This window comes from Fistularia commersonii, chromosome 22, assembly GCF_037954325.1.
Source record: "Fistularia commersonii isolate RoL2024-O1a breed Wild chromosome 22, RoL_Fcom_v1.0, whole genome shotgun sequence".
Classification (NCBI taxonomy): Eukaryota; Metazoa; Chordata; class Actinopteri; order Syngnathiformes; family Fistulariidae; genus Fistularia; species Fistularia commersonii.
In genome coordinates, this window is record NC_141305.1 from 8919811 (window position 1) to 8947081 (window position 27271).

The 27271-nt window shown below is 40.1% G+C and overlaps 1 protein-coding gene across 1 annotated transcript; it reads left to right on the forward strand.

The window, feature by feature from the left end:
* The first annotated feature begins 167 nt into the window (after nt 1–167).
* LOC147221627 (endophilin-B2-like) lies at nt 168–26428 on the forward strand. The gene is made up of 11 exons (XM_086169625.1): nt 168–333; nt 1441–1582; nt 9817–9945; nt 13728–13861; nt 14991–15083; nt 18426–18488; nt 18894–18917; nt 20552–20641; nt 21334–21434; nt 23783–23987; nt 25387–26428. Exons 1-11 carry the CDS (start codon nt 271–273, stop codon nt 25492–25494), a joined length of 1152 nt encoding a protein of 383 aa, XP_086025751.1. The 5' UTR covers nt 168–270; the 3' UTR covers nt 25495–26428.
* Nucleotides 26429–27271: the final 843 nt, after the last annotated feature.

Here is a 27271-nt window from a genome sequence, read left to right on the forward strand (position 1 = left end):
CGCATTAAACTGCAATGACTTGACAACAGGGTCGCATTGTCTTTTAATGTAAAAAAATGTTTGTCTTACCTCACACGAATGCCAAAGAATTCGTTGATCCAAAAACTATTTAAAAAAAATATATATCAAAAATCTCTACGTTCTTTACGTAACGCACGCTCGTCATCCATGCTCACGTGACTTCTTGCGTACGCATATGCGTCCCCTCCTGCTGTCTCTCCTTGTTTCGAGTGGAACATCCCCGGCCGGACAGAATTTCGAGAAGACAGGATGGACTTCAATGTAAAAAAGCTTGCCAGCGGCGCCGGAGTCTTCTTCACCCGTGCTGTTCAGGTGAGGACACATCTCGCCCTTCGAAACCTTATGCGACCGCCTGGAACTCTGTGGTAACCAGATGTTCGGCGTCTCTCACTGTTGACTTCACGGATGATGGCTCCTGGCTATCACTTGGTGTTAGCATTGGAAACAAACAACTTAAAGAACTTGTTCTGCAGTCATATTTTGGGCCTCCGTTGCAAGAGAGGACGGTGTTTTCCGATCGGTCCGTTGGCCGAAGAAGACATGTTTTGGGGCGTCTTCCCCACAAAACTGTATGTACCCTTTTTTTAGGCATCATTTGGCATGCACATATATATGTATATATGTGCGTATTTGTACGGTTGAGACCAGTGACTGCGAGTGTGTCAGGGAGACACTGGGCCTTCAGTTTAATTCCCCGTGATCATTATCATGAGGAACCAATTATAATGGCTATTTAGTGGCGAACCAAGTCAAAGGCTGGACGACTGTTAGGGGCCCTTCCTCCCTCTTCATTTGCTAGCAGTGACATTTTCTTGTTTAAGAGCAGGGATGTGATGGACATCAGACAAGACAAGTTTTTCTTAAATTTTTAGTGAATTAAAAAAATGTGTTCATGTATGTATATTTTTTAAAAATGATAAGATTGTTATTTTTATTTGACCAGTTCCTTCTTGGCTATAAAATGTTGCTGTCACGGTTTTAAACTTTAAGGGCGTGCTAATTTTAGACTGTTTCTGGTGATTTTCACAATATTCCGTTGATTTTGGAATGGCTGACTTTATAGAATTTTTTTTTTTTTATTTCATAAAAAATATATTTGTTGGAAATCTGCTATTCTAATGTCTCCTATTATTTTGATGCCATTTCTGAAACAGGATCTCTGATCTTACTCTGTGTTTTTTTTAAGCTAATTGTAAGTGTTTCTGTTGACGCCCCCGTTCTTATTCTAGATATTCAGGCAGTTTTCTGTTTTAGAAATGGAATTTGTGCTGAACTGTTAATCTAGCAGCCATCTACATTTCATACATATTTCAGAGATCTTAAAGGCATAGTCCCTGTCTCACCACTCCCAAGCATCAGTTGAGGACATATGCGCCAAACTATGGTCTGTGACCTGTGATTATTTTGTGTGTGTGGCAGTTCACTGAGGAGAAACTTGGTCAGGCAGAGAAGACGGAGTTGGACGCTCACTATGAGAACCTGATGAGCAGAGCTGATTGTACCAAGAATTGGACAGAGAAAATCTACAGGCAGACAGAGGTGCTGCTGCAGCCAAACCCCAGTAAGTGTACATGCTGAGCTTTAATGGAAGCTGCATCAAAAGATCAGTACTGGTTAACTGTTGTAAGGCATACAGTTTGTTGAACAACATGAAGACACCCTGACTTGAGAATTTTTTTTTTTAGCAGCCACCATTTCAGTGTGTTCTGGCAACTTCGTGTTCAGTCTCTATTTAAAATGCTTTTTCTGAAGTTGTATCACTTGTTTATAAGATACCAAAAACATGATCTTCACCTAAATACTTACTTTTTTGTACTATAAATCATGAGTTCTGGCAATTCTTTGCCAATCAAGAATTATTGAGAAATTAACTAAATTTAAAATGAAATTACTTTAAAATGCTCATTTTCAAATAATTAGAAAATCAATTTCTTCATTCATAAATTCACAAATTATGGGCGGCATGGTGGCACAGAGATTCGTGCTCCGGCCTCACAGCACTCAGGACCCTGGTTCAATTCCAACGAGGGGACCTTTCTGTGTGGCGTTTCCATGGTCTCCACCATGTCCTCCACTGTTCAAAAACATGCAGGTTAATTGGAAAACAATTTGGAAAGTTGCTGCGAGTGAATGGTTGTTTATCTACATATGTGGTCCTGCGATTGACTGGTGACCAGTCATAGGTGTATCCCGCCTCATACTAATCCTACTTATTTTCATCTGGTTTCTTTATTACTTTTAATGACATATTTAGCTGATTTTGTGTTTTTGTTTTTTAATTTTTATTTATTTGTTTGTTTGTTTCTTTAAAGTTTTTTGACTTTAAAAGAGTAAGGGATTGACGTGTTTCAAAACAAATAGAAAAGTAAGGGATTATAAATAAATGAATACGTTATCAGACAATAACAGGTATTAGGACACCTTGTAAAACCATGTAACTTTTTTTTTTTTTTTTTTGATAAAAAAATACTTTTACAATGATATTACGGTTTGGGGAAAAAAAAAGGATTCATTTACTGACCAGCATTAGGTTTGTACAAACCTACATTGATGTTATCAAGTATAGTTAAGATGTTAACACTCTTGACCCACATTTCATTTGTTTGCTGCACAATTGAGAAATAATTCTCAAACATCTGCTGAAGATACATCTTTGTTATTGTTAAATTGTAAAGACTTGAATTGCTAACATAAGCTGCAGTCAAACCCTTTCAGAGCCTTTGTAACCTGCTACCTCTAGACCAGGGGTCGGCAACCTGCGGCTCTGGAACTGCATGTGGCTGTTTCATCCCACTCCCTATTGCTTTGGGAATAAATAATGAATATTTAATTAAAATTAATTTTATTTTTGTTCTTTTTTTTTTTTAAATGTAATTCTATCTATTTGAATCTATTTGAAGATTATCGTGGTCTTGTAGCGCAAATACATATTTTGCTGTGTAATGATACATTTCTCATTTGTGGTGACAGCTGACTGCATGCCAATACATGCCATAAAACAATGACGCACACACACAAGTGACATATTTGGTTTTCTGCATGGGATTTAATTTAAGTTCGGCCTTTTGAATTGTAGGTGAAGTAACATTCAATCCAGGTTTTTTTTGTTTGTTTTTTTTTTATTTAAAATGTTTTTACTGTGTGCAGAAATACAATTTCTGATTTCAGAACTGCAACCCACTATAGTTATTTTAAACATATCATAAAGGGGAAAAAAAGATGCAAGCAGTGTTATCTTCATTTTAGTTATCAAAGGATTTTTTGGCTCCCGGTGTTTTTTCTTTTCTGTGGGAAATGGATCCAAATGACTCTTGCAGCATCAAAGGTTGACGACCCCTGCTCTAGACACATACGACACAACTTCTGGTCAGAACTCTGAATCAGTTAAACAACTGAAATGGAGACATGTCTGTTTTTGTAGGATGTTTTACTCTGTTTTGCCATCACTCATCTAACTTAAACCAATTTCCAAAACCTCATGAATAAAATTCATATTTGAAGGGGAACACTGTAAATGCATCAGTGCAGAATGTTGTGAAGTGACTAACAGGTGAACCAGGAGCTCTAATGCTGACTTTTTGATTCTGCATGCTTCTGTTGACCACACTGGTGAGTATGTTGCTTCTGCTATGGAAATATCATGCCTCAGTCATTTACAGAGATGTCAATCAGATCAGCACAGGGCAGTAAAACACATCCTGAACAACTGATCACTATCTGCGCTGTTCAACAAACAATCAATATGTTTATCCGATGCTTACGCAGCTGAATGTGGCGACATGTTAGCCTGTGAGAAAAAAGGAAAGTCCAAGTGGTGATTGTTCATCAGTGAAACACAAAGTCGTGCCTTTCTCAGACCTATTTCCACTGGCCTCAGACAATTTCATTGTCTCTTTTCGAGAAGCTGAAACATGAGACTAGAATGGTGTCTCCATAGTTCTTGGAACACCTAATGTCTGCTTAAAGTGCCTGTTATTGTACAGCAGCCTAAAACAAACGAACAACAATTTTAAGTAAACATTTGTAGAATAGTAATCCATCCATTCGTCTTAACGCTTAATCGTAGTCGGGTCGCAGGGGCAGCAGCCGGAGCATGGAGGCCCAGACTTCCCTCTACCCAGCCACTTGGTCCAGCTCTTCTGGGGGAATCCCAAGGTTTCCCAGGCCAGCCGAGAGACAGTTTCTCCAGCGTGTCCTGGGTCTTCCTTGTGGCCTCCTCCCAGATGGACATACCCGTAATACCTTGCCCGATAGGCATCCAGTAGGCATCCTGATTAGATGCCCAAGCCACCTCATCTGATTCCTCTCAATGCGGAGGAGCAGCGATTCTACTCTGAGGTCCTTCCAGATGGCCGAACTTCTCACCCTATCTCTAAGGGAGTTAGAATTTGAATTAGAAAGAGAATCGTTCAAACTCATTTCGGCCACTTGTATCCGCAATCTAATTCTTTCAGTCACTACCTACAGCTCGTGACCATAGGTGAGGGTGGGAACATAGATTGACCAATAAATTAAGAGCTTCGCCTTCTGGCTCAGCTCCCTCTTCACCACGACAGACCGGTACATCAATCCTCCTGTCGATCCCCTGCTCCATCCTTCCCTTACTTGTGAACAAGACCCAAGATACTTGAACTCCTCCACTTAGAACAGGACTTCGTCCCCCAACCCAGACTGGGCACTCCACCTGTTTCCAGTTGAGCACCATGGTCTTGGATTTGTAGATGCTGATCCTCATCCGGGCTGCTTCGCATTCGGCTGCAAACCACTCCAGTGAGAAGCAGAGAACATGGGCTGATGAAGCCAACAGAACCACATAATCTGCAAAAAGCAGTGATTCGATTCTGTGGCCACCAAACCAGATCCCCTCGACTTCCTGGCTGTGCCTAGAAATTCTGTCCATAAAAGTTATGAACAGAATCGGTAACAAAGGGCAGCCCTGGCAAAGTCCAACTCTTACCGGAACCGGGTCTGACTTCCAACTGGCAATGCAGACCAAGCTCTGACACCGGTCATACAGGGACTGAACAGCCTGTATAATGGGGTTTGGTACCCCATATTTCCGGAGCTCCCCCCCTAGGATTACCCACAGGACACGGCCGAATGCCTTCTCCACATCCACAAAACACATGTAGAATGGTTTGGCAAACTTCCATGCCCCCACGGGGACCCTGCTGAGAGTATAGAGCTGGTCCACTGTTCCACAACCAGGACGAAACCCACACTGCGCCTCCTGGATCCAAGGTTCCCTCCTCTCCAGTGCAGCTGAATAGACCTTACTAGGGAGGTTGAGGAGTATGATCCCCCTGTAGTTGGAGCACACCCTCCGAAAAGGGGGGCACCTTTATGCCTGAACATGGTGTTTGTTATGGATATTCCATAACGACCACAGAAGTCCAATAACAAAACACTGCTCCCTCCCTATCTTCCAAGTCGCACGTGAGTATTGGAGTCTCCCAGTAGAACGAGGGAGTTCTGAGTAAGAGCACTCTCTAAAAGTCCCCTCTGGGGACCCCAAGACGGGTGAGTAAACTGAGCTGCTTTTGGGTGCATAGCCGCGCATAGCTGTCAGACCCCGTTCCCCCACCTGAAGGCGGAGGGAGGCTACTCTCTTGTCCACCAGGTTGAACCTCAATGTGCAGGTGTCGAGTTAGGGGGCAATCAATATGCCCATACCTGCCCAGCACCTCTCACCGGGGGTAACTCCAAAGTAAAAAAAAAAAAAAAAAATTTCAGCATTGCCCACCAACTTGGGCTTCTTCCCCACCAGAGAGGTGACATTCCATGTCTCAAGAGCCAGCTTCTGTAGCCGAGGGTTTGACCATCAAGCTCCCCTGCTCTTGCCACCACTCAGCTCACGCTGCACCCAACCCTCTTGGCCCCTCCCATGGGTGGTTAGCCCAGGGGAAGAGGGACCCATGTCATCCCTTGGGGTCTGTACCTGGCAGAGCCCCATGGGTACAGGCCTGGCCATCAGGTGCTCGCCACTGAGCCCTGTCCTTGGGCCTGGTTCAAAGGGGACCCCCAATGACCCACATCCAGGCAGGCGAAAACAGGAAAGTTCTTTAGTTGTCATGGGTGGTCTTCTGAGCCTCGTTTGGCCCCTCACCTGGGACCTGTATGCCTTGGGTGACCCTTCCAGGGGCATAAAGTCCCCAACAACCTAGCTCCTACGATCAATGGGGCGCACTAACCCCTCCACCACGATGAGATGGCAGTTCAAGGAGGGGTATAATATTAATAACAACAATCAAAATCATACAACATTTGTAACCATACAAAAAATTATCAGTAATATGAAATGATGGAAATTGTCCTTTAAAGCATCAGTTTAATATTCAATTAAATATTAACTGAATATTAATATTTGAACACAAAATGAAGGACCATACACTGTATAAGGCCAGTGGAACCAACAGTAATCCAAAAAATGGTTGGCATTTATGTGTGTCTTTCTGCACACATTTCTGTCTTCTTACACAGTTCCCTCTCATTCTCTACATATTTCTCTCACATCATTTCTAAATTATGTAACCATCATTGCAGATGTGTTTTGTCTGTGGCGTGTATCCCATTTTAACTAGTCACCTCTGTTATATGATTCAGTATTTTTGTGTTTTTGTGGTCTTTTTCTTGTTGGATTTATTTTCTGGATTTATTTGCTTGTCAAGCCTGAAATGGTAAATCTCTTGGCAGGTAAACTTTGACTTGGTGAAGTGGTTGCACTGTGAACCAGCAGTTGTTGAATCAGACTCCCACATACCTTTTAGTGTTTGTCATGTGGCTTTGTGTATCATTTTTTGACATTGCCTCTTCAAGTTGAGATATTACCTTTTGTTTTAACCTCATTTTTTGCTCATGTTGGAAACATGACACTCTGCTGAAGTTGTCTTGAACAAAATGTCATAATGTCAATTTCTCTGACATCATTTAAGGTGCATTTACACTTCCTTGTCTTGTAATTTTACATAAAATAATTAAAAAAACACTGCGATGTCTGTGTTCATTCATCAAGGCCATGGTACTCATAAAAATCTTATAGTAGTAGCTTCATCCTTTTGAAGACACCCCTTTACTCTTTTCTCAAGCCATTTGTCGTTCATAGCCGTAATACAGACTTTTCATTCCTCTCCAGTTTGATGTAGAACAATCAGGCATACCATTATGACCACAGTTGAACTTAATAACATAGATTATTGCCAGAACAGATCTGTTTTTGCAACAAATCATAATATTAGCCAGGTGGTCACAATGTAATGCCTGATCGTTGGAGACGGCTTCTTTTGCTAAGAAATGAGGTAAAGAAGCTATCTATTTGAAACTGAAGAAACCATCATGAAATAGTGGAAATGGGCGAAACAGAGAGATAATGATGGAAAGGACGTACAACAGGTCCGGGTGAGGATAGAGAGGGAAACGTATCGACAGATGCTAGAAGAGTGATGGGAAGATGGAAAGAGTACTTTGAGGAGCTGATGAATGTGGAAAATGGAAGAGGCAAGGGTAGATGAGGTGACTGTTTTAGACAACAAAGTAGCCGAAATTAGTAAGAGTGAAGTGAGGAAGGCATTGAAGAGGATGAAGAGTGGAAAGACAGTTGGTCCTGATGATATACCTGTGGAGGTGTGGACATGTCTAGGAGAGGCAGCGGTAGAGTTTCTGACTCTATTATTGACTCCATCAGAGTCAATAATGGACCATGATGTTTGCAAATGACATTGTGATCTGTAGTGAGAGCAGAGAAGGGGTTGAGGAAAATCTAGAGAGGTGGAGGTACGCGCTGGGAAGGGGAGGAATGAAAGTCAGTCGCAGCAAGACAGCAGAGTATATGTGTGTGAAAGAGAGGAACTCAAGTGGAACGGTGAGGCTCCAGGGAGTGGAGATTAGGAAGTAATAGGATTTCAGGTACTTGGGGTCAACAGTCCAGGGCAACGAAGAGTGTGGAAAAGAGGTGAAGAGACGGGATCAAGCAGGTTGGAATAGGTGGAGAAAAGTGTTAGGGGCACTATGTGATAGGAGACTATCAGCCAGAATGAAAGGAAAGGTTTACAAGACAGTGGTGAGACCAGCGATGCTGTATGGACTGGAAACAGTTACAATGACCAAAAGACAGGAGGCAGAACTAGAGGTTGCAGAGATGAAGATGTTGAGGTTCTCTTTGGGATTGACCAGGATGGATAGGATCAGGAATGAGTCTATCAGAGGAACAGCACATGTTAGATATTTTGGAGAGAAAGTCAGAGAAGCCAGAGTGAGATGGTTGGGTCATGTACAGAGGAGGGATAGTGAATATATTATTAGTTGGATGCTGGAATTGGACCTGCCAGACAGGAGGTCTCGAGGACGACCAAAGGGAAGATTTATGGACATAGTGAGAGAAGATACGAAGCTAGTTGGTGTGAGAGTGGAGGATACAGAGAATAGGGTTAAATAGAGAAGGTTGATTCACTGTGGTGACCCCTGAAGGGAATAGCCAAAAGGAGAAGAAGAAGAGAATACCTGATTTATCAGTTACGATAACAAAATTTCAGACGTCCTTGTACAGAGCCTCAGGCAACTTCAATATTTTCATAAATTTTAATGCACATTTTCTTGTAATCACACTCTTGTCTTTCCCTCAGGAAACTTAAAGCTGTAACATTACAGGCACACCTGTAATCTATGTACACACATACTGGGGACAAAACTGTTTATTTTGTGATGTTTCATACAGCAGAATATAATAATATTATAAATTTAACAATTTTTGCTTCTTTTAACCACTACCAAATTGAATAGTGAAAGCTGGTCTAGCCAAAGTCAAGTACAATGTTATGCCTATGACAAATATATCAGTTTTCTTACACAGTCACAGAAGCTCATATGAACAAAAATGTCATTCTTTAACTGGCTTGCTAGTCTAAATAATGAGAACATGTGTTATTTCTCAACACGGTCAAGGTATTGGTTCCTCTAAAAGAAAAATGAAAACAAATCAGTCAGCCAAGAGAGCAGTACACAAATGTTTTAAGTTCATAAATGCGGGATGAAATCATAACAAAAAGATAATGCAAAAACAAATGCTTCAATGGCTACATGAAAATGAAAACTTTTAACATAAACTGAACTTAAATTTGCCAATTTTCCCAGTAAAATTTGAGCGACTTTAATACATACACACACACACACACACACACATACACAATCTCACTCAAAAGCCTTTTTTCCCCACAATACACACACATCCACACCACATCCTGACCTCTATCCCAACACATCCACACTGTTGATTAACTGATTTTTCTCATTGATTTGCAGTGGTCCATGATACAGGAGCAAGGCAACCCAGGACAATCGCATCAAATTGATCCCAATGCCAGATGTGAAAAATGGCTCAGTCTGTTAGAATATACTGAATACCACTAGTTAATTTTCATAGTTATAGTTCTCAGTTAGAGAAACGTCCAAACAGAAAAATTGAATGTTTTATGCTCCAATGGTTGTGAAATCAAAAGCAACCTTTTGCTGAAGTTCAGTGTAACAAAAATGTCCTAAAGGTTCAGCTATAGACCTCTTTTTTTTTTATTTACACCATATTGCACAGAATGAGTATAATTTGGGACAGCAGTATGTTATGCTCTGATGTCAAGTCTACTTTCTGCCCCCAACAGCTTATCAATGAAATAAAAGGTGTATTTGGGGGTGTCTTTTTTTTATTTTTTGATTTAATCCCTATGGGGCTGAACTACATAAAGTTCTCCATAGTTTATCAGCTAATTTTTCTGCATCCCTGAACCTTTTCATTGACTCTTTGTACAGGTGCAAGAATTGAGGAATTTCTCTATGAGAAGTTGGATAGGAAGGCACCGTCCAGAATCACCAACTCTGAGCTGCTGGGGCAGTACATGCAGGATGCTGCAAGGGAGTTTGGTCCTGGAACCCCATATGGTAAGTGTAAACTTTAAGAATGAATGAGAATGAAACTGATCAACTAAATGCTCTAAAATTTCTACCTGATTTATTTGTATTGTTCATTGTTTGGATAAATATTGACCTCAGTAAGGATGATACCATACCAGGTTATTTCTTTGTATGGCACAAATCAGAAAAGAGCTAAATGTTGAAAATAATATAGATATTAATGTAAAGGCGTGGCTTCTAGCCTTGGTTTGAGAAAGAAATAGTAAGATATTTCATTTTAAACTGGGTTGGTGTTAAATGACAGCAGGAAATGCTGAAGACAAATGTATACATGGGTACTGTGATTATTGTTGTACCACACACAATATCAATGCAAGGCCAGCAATTCCACGACTTTGTACCCATCTAGTAAAACCAAATTTATGTGTCTGATGCAGTCACATCACTGTCTCTCTACCCCTTCATGAACGCAACCACAGCAGGGGAAGTGTTTGGAATGGTACTTTTTGAGATCTCATTGCAAATCCCAGGGCAATAGAGCTGTGCTCTAAAAGCCATTTCCTAATGAAAGCGTGCTATTGGTATTTACATTGTAGATGTGGTGTGCCTTTAAGAGTGAGATTTCTCCTGATTCATTAGTACGACAATCTCACCATGCTGGATTGTGTGCATATGATAGTGCAGCAGATAAACAAAAACAAGCGAGCCTGTAAGGAGGAAGAGACAGACATTCATTCATCTTCATTTGTTCAAACAGTATTGAAAAGATTTTGTTCCAGCCTACGTCAACTCATTTGCCTTCTCTGATTTAGTACCACTTGAGTAATAGGTATTACAATATTTAGTAGATTCATTTTAATATTTAAATACATTAAAAGAGTCTTATGTTTGGAATATGAAATGCAAGATAATCTTTTTAATACAATGAGGGTCTCCAGCAGGATGAGAGGTGGTTAATATTACTTTATAGAAATTCTTGTAAAAACTGCATATGCTGCAAGTCCTTTAAGATAAGATAAACTTTATTGATCCCCATATGGGAAATTCCTTAGTCACAGCAGCGTAACAGTTATAATGTCAAAAATAAAAAAAATGAATATGAATATAAATAGAGAGACAGTTATAAGACAGAAGATAGCAAGACATCCACGAATAAATAGACAGCAGGGAGAACAACAACAACATCAGGGATACTAATGGACAACAGAATGGAACGGTTATGGTGAAAAATACACAACCAGAAGTAAAAGATAATATAAATAAAGTGACAAGAGCAATGACAAGAAGAAAATAGATAAACAAAAATAGGCAGTTTTAGTGTAGGCTGGGACCAACAAGGATAAGAAAGACATCAGAGTTCGGGTATGACGTGTGAATGGGTGAGTTTATGAATTGGGTAAGATAGTGAGGTTGTGGAAACAGCATAGATGCACCTCAGGCCGGTCAGAGTTGTGTGCCGTCCAGACTGCTGCCATACAGTTTGATGGCCGTGGGCACAAACAGCGTCTGAAGCGTACCCGAAGGAGCTGCACATCAACCACAGCTCGTTCTGCAGGGGGTGGGAAGGATTGTCCAGGATCGCTCCAAGTTCGGTCCCACCACCGAGTGGGCTTTCCTCACTAACTTGTTGAGCCTATTGACCTCACAAGTCCTAGCACCACCCCATCAGCACACTATACCGAAGAAGAGTGCGCTGGCTACCCTAGACAGGTAGAAGGTCTTTAGGCGCCCACCGCATATGCCAAACAACCTCAGTCTCCTCAGGAAGAACTTCCTGCTCTAACCCTTCCTGTAGAGTGCATCAGTGTTATGCCACCAGTCCAATATATTTTTAATGTAGCCCCAAGGTACTTGTAGGTGTCCATTGTGTCCACCTCTTCATTCTGGATTGTGATTGGTACCTGTCTTTTAATAACAGCATTGAAATATTAGAGAACCTGAGATGTGGTTATTTCCGGTAGTTTGTCACTGCTCTTGGATGAATTTCTACTTATTTCTGATCATTTCCTAATAATGGTTTAGGAATTTCTTCTTTGAGTATTTGCTGTTTTTGCGTTGGACTAATTGTAAAATGTATGATGCCGTTTCAAAAATGTCGAATGAATATACCAAAGGGGCAAAAATCTGTCAAACTATACACAAAAAAAATGGATTTAGTTACTTTATTGCCCTTCACCCCACAGGCTTGTTTTGGCGGATGCACTGGCAAGAGCCTTCCTGTCCAACAGAAAATATCAATATGCTGGGAAAGGGCCAGTTTGTTCCACAGTTTGTCTAATGTTCTTTGGCAGGAAATTCACAGCTCAATATTTCCACCCAGAATCCAATTCATTCAAGCTTGTCAATACTTTGGTTGCTTTTCATTTAAATGTAACCTATGTGATTTGAGACCTAGAAAAAGCATATGACAGGGTGCCAAGAGAGGAACTCTGGTGAGAATTGGACATGCCAGGCAGGAGGCCTAGAGGAAGACCAAAGAGAATATTTATGGATGTAGTGAGAAATTATATGAAGTTAATTGGTGTGAGAGAGGAGGATAGGGAGAATTTGGTTAGATGGAGGAAGTTGATTCGCTGTGGCGACCCCTGAAGGGAAGAGCCGAAAGGAGAAGAAGACGATATTGCCACAGTAGTGCAGTAGTTAGAAGAAAATTACCTGTGTTTTAAGTTTTGGTAAAGATGCGGGATAAACAAATGGGTAAAGCCAAGATACCTGTACATTTTGGGCAAAAATACAGTTCAATCTTCAGTAAGAATTATCATAAGAGTGTTTGAAGATGCATCTGTGAAGGCTCTCAGTCACCCAGATCATGGTCTGTCATTGCCCAATCTTATCGTGGCTACTTGACTTTGTTTTGTTATTTTAAGACACTTTGGGTTTCCTCCAAGAGACTTGAAGGTCAGCCTGAAGATCTCTGCCAATGGAAAGACAAGTTGAGTGGAAACCTTATCCCACTGAATGATCTCAACAGTGATTTGCAATTTCTCGTAAACAGTTATTAAGGATATAATACCATGCAGCTACGCTTTCCAAGGGACTAAATACAGTGACTGGTAGAATAATAATGTCATGTTCAACAATGTATGACACATTCATGAGTCTCTCAGAAACATACTCTTAAAGAGCAAACAAATGTTCCATTTCTGCAAATGGGTATTGCAGTATGTAAACACAGACCGAACCTCCTGAAACAATATTTTAGATTTCTTCCACATTCACTAAGATTATATTTTCTTTCTGTTGGTCCCACCACAATTTTAGCATCAGAAATCCCACCAATCATACCTCTAATTATTAGACCTATTGATATTGTTTACACCAAATTGTCAGATGCTCACGTGCAAATTTATCTTCCTTTTTTCAATCTTCAGGTCATTTTTTTTTTAAAGTATTGTTGTAGTTTACTAATCTTCTTCTGTTGATTTATCCCTTCTAGTTTTTCAGTTCTACTTAATGTTTGTCTAAGATATTGTGGATTTTGCTGGTAATTCTTTACATTTTATTTGTAAAATTGTAAAGAATTAGGCAGCAATAAATTCAGTTCAGTAATAGTAATTGCTCGCTGCCATTTGTTTCATTTCTTGAAATTTTTTCAGCTCATTTCTTAACGAAAATAGGTTATTTCTTGTTGGTATTTCAATTTTTCTCTTTTTCATGTTTCTATTGTAGAATTTTGCTGTTAACTTCTTGTTTGGATTTATTTTCTTTATTTGCAATGTTGTATTACTTTCACGCTTAGTTTTGGTAATTTTTTGTTTTTTTTGCAAATTCATTGTTTGTTGCTTTTGTGTCATCTTTACCTCTTACAGGGAGCACCCTGTTGAAGGTGGGGGATTGTGAGAGAAGGTTGGGGTCAGCAGAGAGGGAGTTCATCCAGACATCTGCCATCAGCTTCCTCACACCCTTGAGAAACTTTCTGGAAGGAGACTGGAAGACTATAACAGTAAGGCAGCTACCAATCATAGAAGGGGTCACTGTAAGTGGTTGTATTGATTCTTTCCAGAACATTTGTCACCGCACCAACCTGCTTCACTAACCAATGCCACAACCCTCATGTAAGTGTGTGTGCGTGTGTGCATGTGTGCGTGCGTCCATCCATGCGTGCGCTCATCTGTCCACACTTTAAATTTCACTCTACAATTTAATGCTTTTTTCCAAGGTGAGCTCTGTGGGGAAATAGAACAACTGAAGGAAATAGCAAGCCACAGATTTACCTTCTTGTTTGGACAAAACTGTCTCAGAGTTCAAATGAATGCTGTTTTTATTGAATATGTTGGATAACTGCCGGGCCTGTAGACAAATTTGTGGCAGAGCTCTTGAGCCTCAGTGTAATCAATAAAACATTACACAACCATGCTAAATTTTTGAGACAGATGCAAAAAACATTGTGTTGCAGAATTATCTGCAGTGCTATTAATTATTAATTCATATCATCTAGTCCTACATCCCTGTCCAGTAACAGTGTGACACTGCTTGATCAAATATTCTTATTTTTAACAACAAAATATACACTGGAATATGTTAACCACCGACTTGGTTAACGTTGAAGTTTATTCTCTGTAATCATTGAATTTAACCAGCAGAGGTCTGTCTCTCTCTCTTTCCCCCTAGCCTTTTTCTTCCCACCCTCCATTTTGCCTTCTCTTTTTCACTCTCCTCTTTCTCATTCTCTCGCCCCTTCTTTTACAAATTGACAATTATTATTTTTAACGGTCAGTAAATTTTGTCAAGAAATCAACAAAAATTACTTGAAAATAAATGTGAAATTCCCCCCAAAAATCATCAAAATGAGCAAGAAATTATCTAAAAGTATGAATTAAATTACCTGAATATTCCACAAGATTTTATGGAAGAAAATTACCATGAAAATATCAATATAACTAACAAAATAGTCCCTCAAAAATTTCATCATTGATTTTTGCAAAGATGTAAGAAGTAACCCCATTATTTTTAAATAAAATCGGAATTCAATTCATTCTTTTCCCAATTTTTTTGCACCCAAGAAACAGTACCGTACCCGAAATGTTACTGCAGTATTACTGACCCGCCCAATGTTTTCATGTGTCCTGCAGAAAGAGCGCCGTCTACTGGAGAATCTTCGCCTAGATCTAGACGTTTGCAAAGCCCGTCTGAAGAAGGCCAAGGTGGCTGAAGCCAAGGCTATGGTGGGTCCCGACAAGTGCAGTTTGCCCCCAGTCTGAGAAGCATCAATAATTAATCAAACTCTGATGGGGCTGCCACTAACGTTAACTGTCTGTGTATCCGCATCCTTTGCAGTACGAGGGCGAAGTGAGTATTAAAACGATTTTCAAATAGTATGATGTAGAAGGACGCTAACTTTGGGTTGTTTGTCTCATCTGCTTATACATGCATCTTTGCAATGCATTTGTTGGTGGTAAGATGTTATACACTAACAAAATAAACAATGTGAAAAGAAGTTAAATCAGTCATATGCTGCATCGAGTACCAGTGAGTTTCTGTATCACACCAGACTCCAACCATATTCCATAAATTTTTGTGCTTCATTTATTTATTTTGCAATTCTTAGCCACTATTTATGCCGGCATAAGGACTTGTTTGTGATCCTTTATATCAAACATTACCTTGTCCATGAATCAGACTAAAGCCCAATAATCATTGTAATGGAAATTTTTATTCTTTTCTATCCCTCAGCATGCTTAGTGATGTGTTGTCTTCACCATCTGCACCTTCTCCTGAGACATTACAATTTATGCGTTCTCGTGGGACATGGTGCTGTTCTCACAACATCTGTACTTTTTGTGTTCAAAGCAATGCTTTGACTGTGTAGACATAGCAATGGCCATTTTTGCAAAATATCCTTCCACCTGACCTTGTTTACCCAACCCTATAAAAACCTTTGCTTTCCCTTAAGTTTTTTGTTCAATCCTTTGCAGAGTTCTCTGACTCCGTAAATGCAGTAACCCTCGGTGCACCACGGTTTTATTAAATATGAGGCATGTATTTTTTCTATCTTCATCTTAATTTCCTCAACACAACTTAATGTCATACACATAATCAGTACAGCATCAGTGATGGGGAAGGTACAAATGGTGGGAACAAAAAATATTAAAAACAAAGGTGTAGATGGTGACAGCAGCATATCACTAAGAATACAGGTAAAAAAAAAAACAATACTAAATTTTGTATCAAATTTCTTTCGGATTTTTCTTGTAACATAGTGTATATTGGAGTTCGAACTGATAAATCTGATGAATTGTTAGTAAAAAATGGAAAATATTCATGAGTATTTCAAATCCTAAGATGGTTTTTAAGTGTTAACTACCCAAAGATTTTCAGTCTTTCACCCTTAATTTCTCAAAACCCAGCTCAGACTGATTAATACCTTTTAATAATGCTTTGCCGTTGATTCAAACATTACAAAATGTATTAATTAAGCCATCCTTAGAGTTTTATAAAAATTAATTCGTTTTTATAAAATTTTACATTTAAAATAATTTTATCATCATTATAAAATTCATGTGGGCGGCAAGGTGGTGCCGTGGTTTGCTCTCCTGCTCCACAGCAAGAAAGTTCCTGGTTCAATTCCAACAGAGAGCCTTTCTATGTGGAGATTGCATGGTCTGTCTGTGTAGATTTCCTCCCGCAATCACAAAACATGCATTGTTTTAATTGCCAAGAGGTGTGACTGAGATCTTGAATGGCTGAATGTTTCTAAATGTGGCCCTGTCCAGTGTGTACCCTTCCTCACGTCCAATGGCAGCTGGGACAGGCTCCAGCTCCACTGCAACCTTGACTGTACGATAAGTGGTGTAGACAGTGAATGGATGAAAAGTCAATTGTCGTTTTTGTTAATTATAGACAAAATACTTATGCATTTCTTGGTTTTTATTCCAAAAAAGAGAAATTTGTGAATATGTGACTTATATATTGGGGTCTGTTGTCAGCTAGTAAACAGTGTTCCATCCGTTGTAAAGGTAGTTAATCACTGATGTATATTTACAGTGATGCTCCTCACAAAACTTAGAGTCAACAAGAATAATCTGCATGAGCATTAAAGGAATAGTCCACTATGTATTTTTGTGTTGGTGTAACATCCATCAAGCCTGAAAGCTTATTGTCTTCAAGAGCCATCTTGAACCAAAAAAAGAGAAAACCTGCCAGATCCAAATCCGTTTTTACCAGCTTTTTACAACTGCGGCAGAATGCCCAAGGGCTTTTCTAGTATTATCAAGCAAACAAAGTTTTGCGCTTCAAATATTGTTAAGACACTACTTTTTAAATACAGTTTTATTCAGTTGGTATGCTGCTTTAACCTAGAAATCTAATTAACGACTTAACATGGAAAACAGTCTGGGGATGACTGATAGTGATTTGTGAAATTGTTTTAATCTCATTTAATTGTTTAGATTTTAATTTTATCTAATTCTGAAAAATTACCATTGTTATACTGTTCAGTTGCCATTTTTCAGAACTCAAATTGGGAATTAAATACCAAAGGTGTTCACATCTGCAGACACACTATAAGGACCTAATCCAAAGACATTGGTTTCTTTTGAGCATCTAATCTTCCGCCTTGCCATGAGTCTATAATAGGTCCCTCTTTGCTGAGAATTACACACATATACGTATATATATATATACACATACAGTATATGGGTTTAGCTATTATGCTTTTCTAGACAACTGTTTTGGCAGGTGCACATCAAGGTCACAGTACATCTTGTTTATTGGTGTGACCGTATGCAAGCAGAAGGGAATATGATCAGTTCTCCAAAACGTCCTTGATTGTTGATAAGATGATGATAAGATAAAAAGCGTGTGTAAAATAAAATAACGATCACACCCTGTACGTGTATACAGATGGTCAAGTCTTGCTACTGAACTGTATGTGTAGGCGTGTGTGTGGAATATTGTGATACACAAGCTATTGAATCTAAAACAAATTTTATTGGATTTTTCAAAAATTGATTCATGAAATTTTGATTGTACCAGTATTTTTCCATGACCCACAACTGTAATGTACTGTTACCAGCATATCCCCAGTCGTGGCATGGCTTTTCAAAAAAAAATCATCATCAGCTTATGATAAAGCTTGTTTATCGTGACCAGGTTTATTTGTTTGAAAATATGATCTCACACCTCGTGTTTGTGATCAAACAAAATGAGACTACCTCCTTGCATGTTAGCATGTGCATGTCATGCTATATCTTACTAGGTGCAATTTTGAAATGAGAGGACAAGATTGTATCATTTAAATGTGAAATGCAACACATTCAAATTTGAAAGGAAATGTGGTGCAGCAGAAACATTATATGGACTATAAACATTTGGCTCAGACTTCTATAAAAGTAGTAGCAACGTTAAGTTATTGTTTTAAGACCCTCAAATATCCTAAAGCACATTGCTACTGCAGCTTTAATAAGAATCATAGTAATTGCAAATTTCTTCTGCTGCCCAAAATGAGGAGAGGAATATAATGAGTAATGTCTGAATTTTTGTATTTGTTTGTATTCATGTTTCTATAGATGACTCCAGATTTTCAGGAGACCAGACCACGCAACTATGTGCTCTCTGCCAGTGCCTCTGCGGTAAGAGGACAATTCTCTTAAATTGTACTTGACAATTGTAACATTTTTCAGCCATTCTCTTGAAACTCAGTTAAATAAAAGGTATGCCGTGAGCTGAAAAAAACACTAAACAAACAAAAACTATGAGCAAGCCTAAACCAAAAAAAAGAACTGACATGCAGAGACAATTTATAAACCACAAAGTGAAAGCTGGCTGAAGGTGTCAGCCACCTCTTAGTAAACAAAATAGCACTGACCATTTATCTTAAGAGGCATGGCAAAAGTTCCCCAAACTCATGGTTTCTGCTGCTGAAAGTATTGATTCAGGGATTTTGCTATACAATGTGCTGAGCAATAGTCAGCAAAGACTTCGTAGATATTTTTGAAATGACTCCTGCTTTCTTTTTTCTTGTTGTATGTTTTCAGCTTTGGAGTGAAGAAGTCGAAAAGGTACTTGCCGCATTTTTATGATCTTTATCTTTGCCTTCAGCCTTAATTCTTTCACTTGGATTAATGTGCGAGTCTGCTGGTCCACTTATCTGAAATGCCTATACTGCTTCTAAAACCGGCAGGACCTGCATAATGGTCCAGTCCATTCGCAAATCTCCAAAATGATCCTATTTTTACATGTTACCCAGCTTCAACACCCACAGTGTGTGAAATAAAACAAAATACTGTCACCTGCCAGTTTTTTTTTTTTAGTTACATCACATGTCAGCTCAGTTTGAAACAGCATTGCAGCATGCTAAATAGTCACAGATAAATCTTTTAAACATCACAAATAAAAGAAAAATTAAGTATCCATCCATCCATTGACACTGTCCCCAACATCCACGCAATGCGTCAGAGGCGTGTCAGCCCTACAGCATCCAGAGCCTAGGAGGAACCCAGGGCGGACCTCATCCACTGCCAGGGCCCCTCTTCGGGAGAGCTTTTTGAGTGCTTCAGCAACTTTAGCCCCCAGAAATAGCTGTGTCCTCTCCAGAGTCCCCCGCCTCTGCTTCCTCATTGGAAGATGTTTCAACTGGGTTGAGGAGGTCTCGGAAGTATTCCTGCCACCGATCTACAATGTCTCGAGTTGCGGTCAGCAGCGCTCTGCTCCCACTGTACACAGTGTTGACTGAGCACTGCTTCCCCCTCCTGACCCGCCGGATGGTGGACCAGAATCTCCCCGACGCCCAAGTTTTTGCCTCGGCGACTACCGAAGCTGCATGCTGCTTGGCCTGCCAGTACCTGTCAGCTGCCTCCGGAGCTCCAGAGGCCAGAAAGGCCCAATAGGACCGCTTCTTCAGTTTGACGGCATCCTTCATCACTGTGGTCCACCAGCAGGTTCAAGGGCTGCCGCCCTGACAGGCACCGACCGCCTTACAGCCGCAGCTTCAGTCTCCCACATTGACAATAGAAGCACAGGACATGGCCCATTTGGACTCAATGTCCCCCACCTCCCTCGGGATGTGGTTGTAGTTCTGCTGGAGGTTTGAGTTGAAACTCCCTCCGACCGGGGACTCTGCCACACGTTCCCAGCAGACCCTCACATTACGTTTGGGTCTGCCAGTTCTGACCAGCATCCTCCCCCACCATCGAAGCCAGCTCAGCACCAGCTGGTGATCAGTTGACATCTCCGCCCCTCCCTTCACCCGAGTGTCTCAAACATGCAGCAGCAAGTCCTGCAATACGACCCCAAGGTCGATCGAAGAGCTGTGGCCCAAGGTGGACACCTTTTAAAATGAAGTAATCACAAATACTACATTTTCTTTTCGCATTATTACAATTCTTGCATTTTCAGCATATAACATGATGTGTTGTCATATTTTCCCTATTTGAAAGGCTGTGCAAAGGGATTTTTTTTCTTCTGCATATGCAGTCAGCTTTTTTAGATTTATCCGCTCAAATAAGTGAAACAATATAGATGTCGTCCTTTATTAATGCTTCTTGGTATACATGAGAAAATGTGTGTTTTTGAGGTCTGTAGGTCATTGTAACCTCTGAGGGTTCCATGACCCAGTTAAGTCAGAGATCCCAAGTTCTGTGTCCCTAGATTGAAGTGTGAGATAATGTCACTGATAATAATCCTATTGTTTCAGGCTGAACATGAACTCCGAGTGGCTCAAACAGAATTTGACAGACAAGCAGAGGTCACTCGGCTGCTTCTGGAGGGCATCAGTAGCACACATGTATGTCAACCTTAACCTGACAGCATCTGGGCTTTCACCAGCTCAAATGGGACCTATACAAGCGCACACACACACACACACACACACACACACACACACACACACACACACACAAATAACCGTTCCAGCTATTATCCAGGATCAGTTTATCATCCAAAGATTTTGATATATAACATCAACATTGGGACTTAAATATTGAAGTTGAACGTATCTGTTAGTGTGAAATTAATTAAACCTGCCTTACTTTGCTAAGAACAAACCATTTCCATTATTTACCTTCCAGACTGAGTTGTCAAAAAGGACCTTACATTTTGAGTTCACTTGACTCTGTGCTACTTAACTCTTGACTTTTCTTTGAATACAGAGACCTTCAAGAGAACAATCAAAATGTCCTAGCAAATCTTTTGGAATAATGAAAAATGTATTAATTAGATATACCTTTATTTTGATCAACACAAACATTTTTTTTTTTCTAAAATCACCTTGTAGGATAACTTGAGAATTGAGCAAGTTCTTGAAAATCACATTGCAATTTCCTGACAATGTGTCTCAGTTAATTCCTAATGTTATTACTCAGTTTAACTTTTTTTCTGTGTAATATTCATAAAGTTGCTGTCATTAGTTTTTTTATCTTGGTTCAGTTGGGTACAATAAGTCACTAAACAGATAAATGACTTGTTGCTTCCCTGCAGGTCAATCATCTGCGCTGCCTGCATGAGTTGGTGGAAGCCCAAGCAGCCTATTACAAGCAGTGTCACTTCCACATGCAGGAACTACAGAAAGAGTTGGGAAGGTGAGAGACTGCCTGGAGAACCATTCACTATAAAAACAGAGCAATAGAAATAAATTTGATGCATATCTCACATCGGGTATCGCCCATTGTTAACTTTATTCCTGTGCACAATATTCCCTCACCTGATCTATACCATTCCTTTCTTAAGGCTTGCTCATCACGCCATAGTAAAAAACACTGTATAATGAAGGTGTTAATGCTATCAGTTTTAACTGCACCATACTTTAATGATACTTAAGTATTTCAATTGATTAACTTAAATACGTTTAAGGCTTTGCTATTCAGTATTGTAGGAAGAGCTTAAATCAAGGAAAAAAAGGTTAGGTAAATATCTATATGTCTTTCAGTTTTTTTTTTATGTATCCAATGAAACTAATGCTAATCACAGCTGCAAGATAACCCATCCCGGGGATGTCAGTACTACTTTTTGGCTTGCTTTGGCTGTTTTGGGTTTCAGGTCAGTGTTCCATTATAAAACCTGACACACTAGAGACCTTAATTTGAAATAAAGGGGCCTTATGATCAAGTGAGTACCTCTTAAGATTATGATTGTCACTCTTCAAAATCCATTCTGACTAACAACCCTGTAAGAAAAAAACTACCCTGACAGTTCTAATCAGTCTATCAGTTTAACTGTTGGATGCCTAAAATGTGGGATGCAGAGCAAGTTAAATGATTTGCTTTTGCAGAGTCCTGATGAAATCTTATTCCATTTTTAAACCCATGATCAAGTAGAATGTAAGACTTGTCACTTGAATCAACTCTTCAGTTTTGCAAAAACCCAATGAGAAAATCTGCGAGTAGTCAGATTTTGTAGTCAGTTTTGTTTTCAGTTTCTCCGCATGTACTGGACATAAAGAGGAAGACTTTTCTCACAATCCTACGGTGACATGAAGCTAACAATAGGATAATAATTATTATGGAGTGCAAATAAGCAGTGAAGTTCAAATTAGCAGTAAAGTGCACTGTTACATCAAACAATAAACCTTAAGCTATGAGGTATGAAGTATAAAGTGCACACAGATACAGACTGATATTTGATGTCATGAAAGAGTAGCAGCAGAGGGTTTTTTTGTGTACTGTGTAGTGCAAAGGTCAGTAGGTAATGCCATAATGGTATATGGTGCAATACCAGCATAATGGTTTTCTCAGTGCAAAGTAGCAGTTGTGCATAAAAAAAAAGTATTTTGGGGTGGGGTGGAATATAGGTAGTGGGATAGTGGGAAGAGAGTTCAGCATCCTGACAGCCTGGTGTATGAAGCTGTTGGTGATGCTGGTGGAGTCGGCCTGGAGGTTCTGGTACCTTCTCCCTGAAGGCAGGAGGCTGAACAGGCTATGTGTGGGGTGGCTGGCATTACTCACAATCGAGGACGCATTACGGGTGAGGCGGGTGGTGTGTATGTCTTTCACGGAGGGGAGTGGGGCACTTCCAGCTGTGTTCACAATCGCTGCAGAGCTTTTCTGTTGTAGTCCGTGCATTTCCCGCCACAAACAGTGCTACAGCCGGTCAGGACGCTCTTGATGGTGTCCCGGTTGAAGGTGTGCATGATGGACATGGTTGCTTTCGCTTGCTTGAGTTTGTAAAAGAAGTAGAACCGCCGCTGTGCCTTCTTCACCAGTGATGCAGTGTTGGTGGTCCAGGACAGGTCCTCACTGATGTGCACCCCCAGGAATTTGGTGCTGCTTACTCACCGATTTCAGCGGGGGGTTCTTTGTGTGGCCTGTCTGGAAGTTGACAACAATCTCCTTGGTCTTGCTGATGTTCAGCAAGGGGTCGTTGTCTCTGCACCACATGGTTAAAAGGTCGACCTACTTCTTGTAATGGGTCTCATTGTCCTTGGTGATGAGACCCAACATAGTTGTCATCTGTAAACTTCATCATGTGATTGGTGCTTTAGGTAGGTTTCCAGTCGTGAGCAGGGGACTGAGTACGCAGCCCGCGGGGTCCCCTGTGGTGAGTGTGATGCTGCTTGAGATGTTGTTGCTGACTTGTACTGCTTGTGGGCTCTCACAGAGGAAGTCCAGCACCCAGTTGCAGAGGGAAGTGTTGAGCCCCAACTGTTGTAATTTGGTGATCGGCAGTTGCGGTGTGGAACTCTGAGCATAAGTCCAAGAACAGCATTCTCACATAAGAGTCTTTGGTGTTTGGGTGGGTCAGGGCTGTAGTTTATGTTCCATTTGGAATAGATTGTTTGTTTATGATTTGCAAATCATTGTCTTCTGCTGTGATTAGCATTTCATGTTTCAGCATCCCAACACTTAAGTTATTGGGCTTCTGAATATTAATTTACTTTTTGTGTTGAAAAGTTATTCATATTTCTTATTTTTCTGGTTGGCTGTTCACTCAGGCTCCCCAATGCTTTTGCACTGAACTCCAGTAATTACATGGCTACTGCTGACTCGTTACCAGAGGGTCCCAGCAGCCCTGGAGGGGAATCAGACACACTCAAGATAGAGGAAGTGCAGGCACCAGCAACAGGAACACGCACAGCCAAAGTCCTCTATGATTATGATGCCGCCGACTCAAGTGAGCTCTCACTCCTTGCTGATGAGGTAAGCCTAAGTTGGAGTCTTGTATGAATGACCTTCTTCTCTATGTTGCATCATTCACATGATAGTCAGTTAACTTTCTCTGGTAAAAATCTTAGATAGGGAATAACTGTAAATGTTCAATTTGTCTGCCATATGTCGCAACTGAATAAATCAGTCGGAGTTGGAAGGTGCTTGGATGATCGTGACAGGATGGCATTGAAAAGTGACAAAATCTTTGTCAGATTCATGTAGTTTGATCATCTGTTATTAAAGCATGATGGACAGTAGTTTAGACATGTAAACACAATCCATCCATCCATTCATCTATCTATCTTCTACTGCTTAATACTAACAGCTCTACATCGGAGGTGCACACAGAGACCCTCATGGTGATATGACCGGGTTTGCACCATTTCTTGTTAACATAGACGGCAAGCCCTCCTCCTCTCTTCTTGCCGCTCTGCATCCGGTCCGTGCGTATCAGTGTGAAACCAGGCAGATCAATGCGGCTGTCCGGTACGTTCACCTGTAACCAGGTCTCTGTGAAGCAGAGCATGCTACATTCCCTGTAGGCACGCTGGCTGTCGACGAGGGCTGTCAGTTTTGTTGGCGAGCGACCTCTTGTTCCCCATGATGACCGAGGGCAGGAAAGGCTTGTATCTCCTGTCCCTCTCTGTCCGCTCCCTCACCTTCGCGCTGGCTTTCCTCCGGCGGAGGAAAGGTGAATGAATAACTCAAGAAAATAAAGAGATAGCGTAAAAGATACAAGGAGCTGCTGCGTCAGACTGCTGTCTTCCATCTTGAAAAAAAAAAAAACATGGGTGCACGCCTGGCCACCAAGCACTCAAGATCGAGCCCCATATAAGGTCCTGGCTCCGGTGGGGGGCCCCAGTGAGCCGCGTCCAGGCAGGGGAATTCATTATTCTGCATTATTCTTCATAAGGGCCTTCTGAACAAGGCTTTGTCTGGTCCCTCATCTGGGACCTGTTTGCCTCGGGTGACCTTTTCAGGGGCATAAAGACAACATAGCTCCCAAGGTCACTGGGACCCCCCAAACCCCTCCTCCACAGTAAGGTAGCAGCTCAAGGAGGGGAGCCAACAATATATTTTATGATTTTTTTATTTTTTTTTTGTGCTGTAGAAGTAGTTAAAAAATTTATTAGGTCTATGATCTTTATGATGCCCCTTTCCTTTCGTTGTCATCTTAAATTGATCTAGGGAATGATGACGCAGTGACGAATCAAGTCCAACGTGGTATTTTCAAACTCATTAACTCCAGTGTGACTTCTTAAACCTGTAATCGACATAAAAAAATGCTATGCCAGTATGTTCAAAGGGGAAAAGTTAGAAATTGCCTTATTCTAATCTTTAAATTCCAGGACTAACCTCTAAATATGTGTTTTTGTTTGTGGCTTTGCAGCTCATAACAGTATACACGCTACCTGGAATGGACTCAGACTGGCTGATCGGAGAGAGAGGAAGCCTGAAAGGGAAAGTGCCTGTCACATACCTGGAACTCCTCAGCTAAAGCACAAGCACATACGGGGGCATGTGCATGCGCACGCACATGAACACAAACTCACACACTTGGGTCCATTTGTGTGTGTTCTAAAGCCATGCTCATTTACATCGTGTTGGTTTCGCTTAGCTATGCCGAGCTTTTAGGCTCATCAACAGTAAGTCATCTCGCTGAAATAATTTCAATTCATCCTTTTATATGAACTGCGAAGAAGTCAACCCTATTTACTTCACATTTACTTCTTTTAGCCTGTCACTCACACTTGCATGCAGACAGTTGGAATGTCCTCAATAAGCCATTGCTAATAAGATGTTAATTTCCTTTAATTATATATATGAAATACACACACACACACACACACACACACACACACACACACATATATATAGATATATTGTGTGTGTATATGTATGTATGAGGTTGGTGACATATTTCACAATTTTCTCTCATCTGAAGATGAATTTGGCTATGGTTTGAAGTGGATCAAAGTAATATGCAATAATATAAGGAGAAAAAGGAAACAAAGTATTATTAATAAAATGCAAGAACAGCACCTCACTGATGCTGCGTATTACCTTCATGTGTACTTTTAATTTGACACATTGAATCTTGTTTGATACTTACAAACTTGTTTGAGTGATTGCGAACACAAGGCGCATACCATTGATGGATTAACTGTGACCAGCTCTGGATAGTAAGGACCCTCATGGGAATGTTGTAGTAGATTTATTTTTACTATAAACTGAGATAATGTCTTAACTAGCTCCTGGTTTCACTGAAGAGAAATAGACACAACTACTGTACAATATTCCCACATTTTATTTATCTATTTATTTACTTAGTTGTTGATAGCCTTGATAAAGCCTTAAAGAATAATTTTCCTTTTTTTGATTTTCTATCTTTATTTATCTAAGGAGAGTTATGGGACTAAGACAATTGGAAATGTTGCTCTTAAAAGCATTGAGGTGCATCTAACAGAAAGGCTTAGTGCTTTTACTTCTATATTTACTATTAAATTTGATATATAATTATTTATTGGTATAATTTGTTTTCAAATTAATTTTCTCATTATTCCAAAATCATTTTATTCTGATGTTCTCACATTTATATTTTCTTTACTGATTTTCCCAGCCATTTTGTTTTTATGTAATTTCATTTAGTACCTAAGGTGATTATTTTTTTTAATGTTTATTTTCCTGATCATTCTGGCAGTGTTGGAATCAAGAGTTTTTCAGGTAATTTTTGGGCCTTATATATAAAACTGAAAAAGTGTGATGTTTTGTTTTGTTCAGTTTTTTTTAGTTTACTGTGATTTTGTCTCGATGGAGCCCCAAGGATAAGGTTTGTCGGACTGTGAATGTCCTTTTTGTAATTACTTTGTATTAGCTAAAATCCTGTGAGGGTTTCTATTCTGACAGGCAATAGCTCCCTATCAGTACACTTCAATAAAATATAAACTTTAAATGAAGTGGAAATGACAGTGTGGCCAGATTCATCATATCAAGTCCTGATATACAAACAATCCTACATAGAGACAACTAAACAGACAAATCTGCTGCAGTTTTTTCACTGTTGCATTTTTGTTTCCTTCGCAACCGATTGCAATCATTTTTGTCCCTGTTAAAAATTCAGAGCTAAAAAGGAGGAGGTGGGTAGGTTAAAAAACATGTCTGAATTATCTTTTGAATCAGACAAATATTTCCAGACAGTATAAGTCTTTCACATGTTTTTTTTTCCCCCCTTTAATTCTTGAAATGTGGGAACAGGGTGTACCATGCATCTCGCC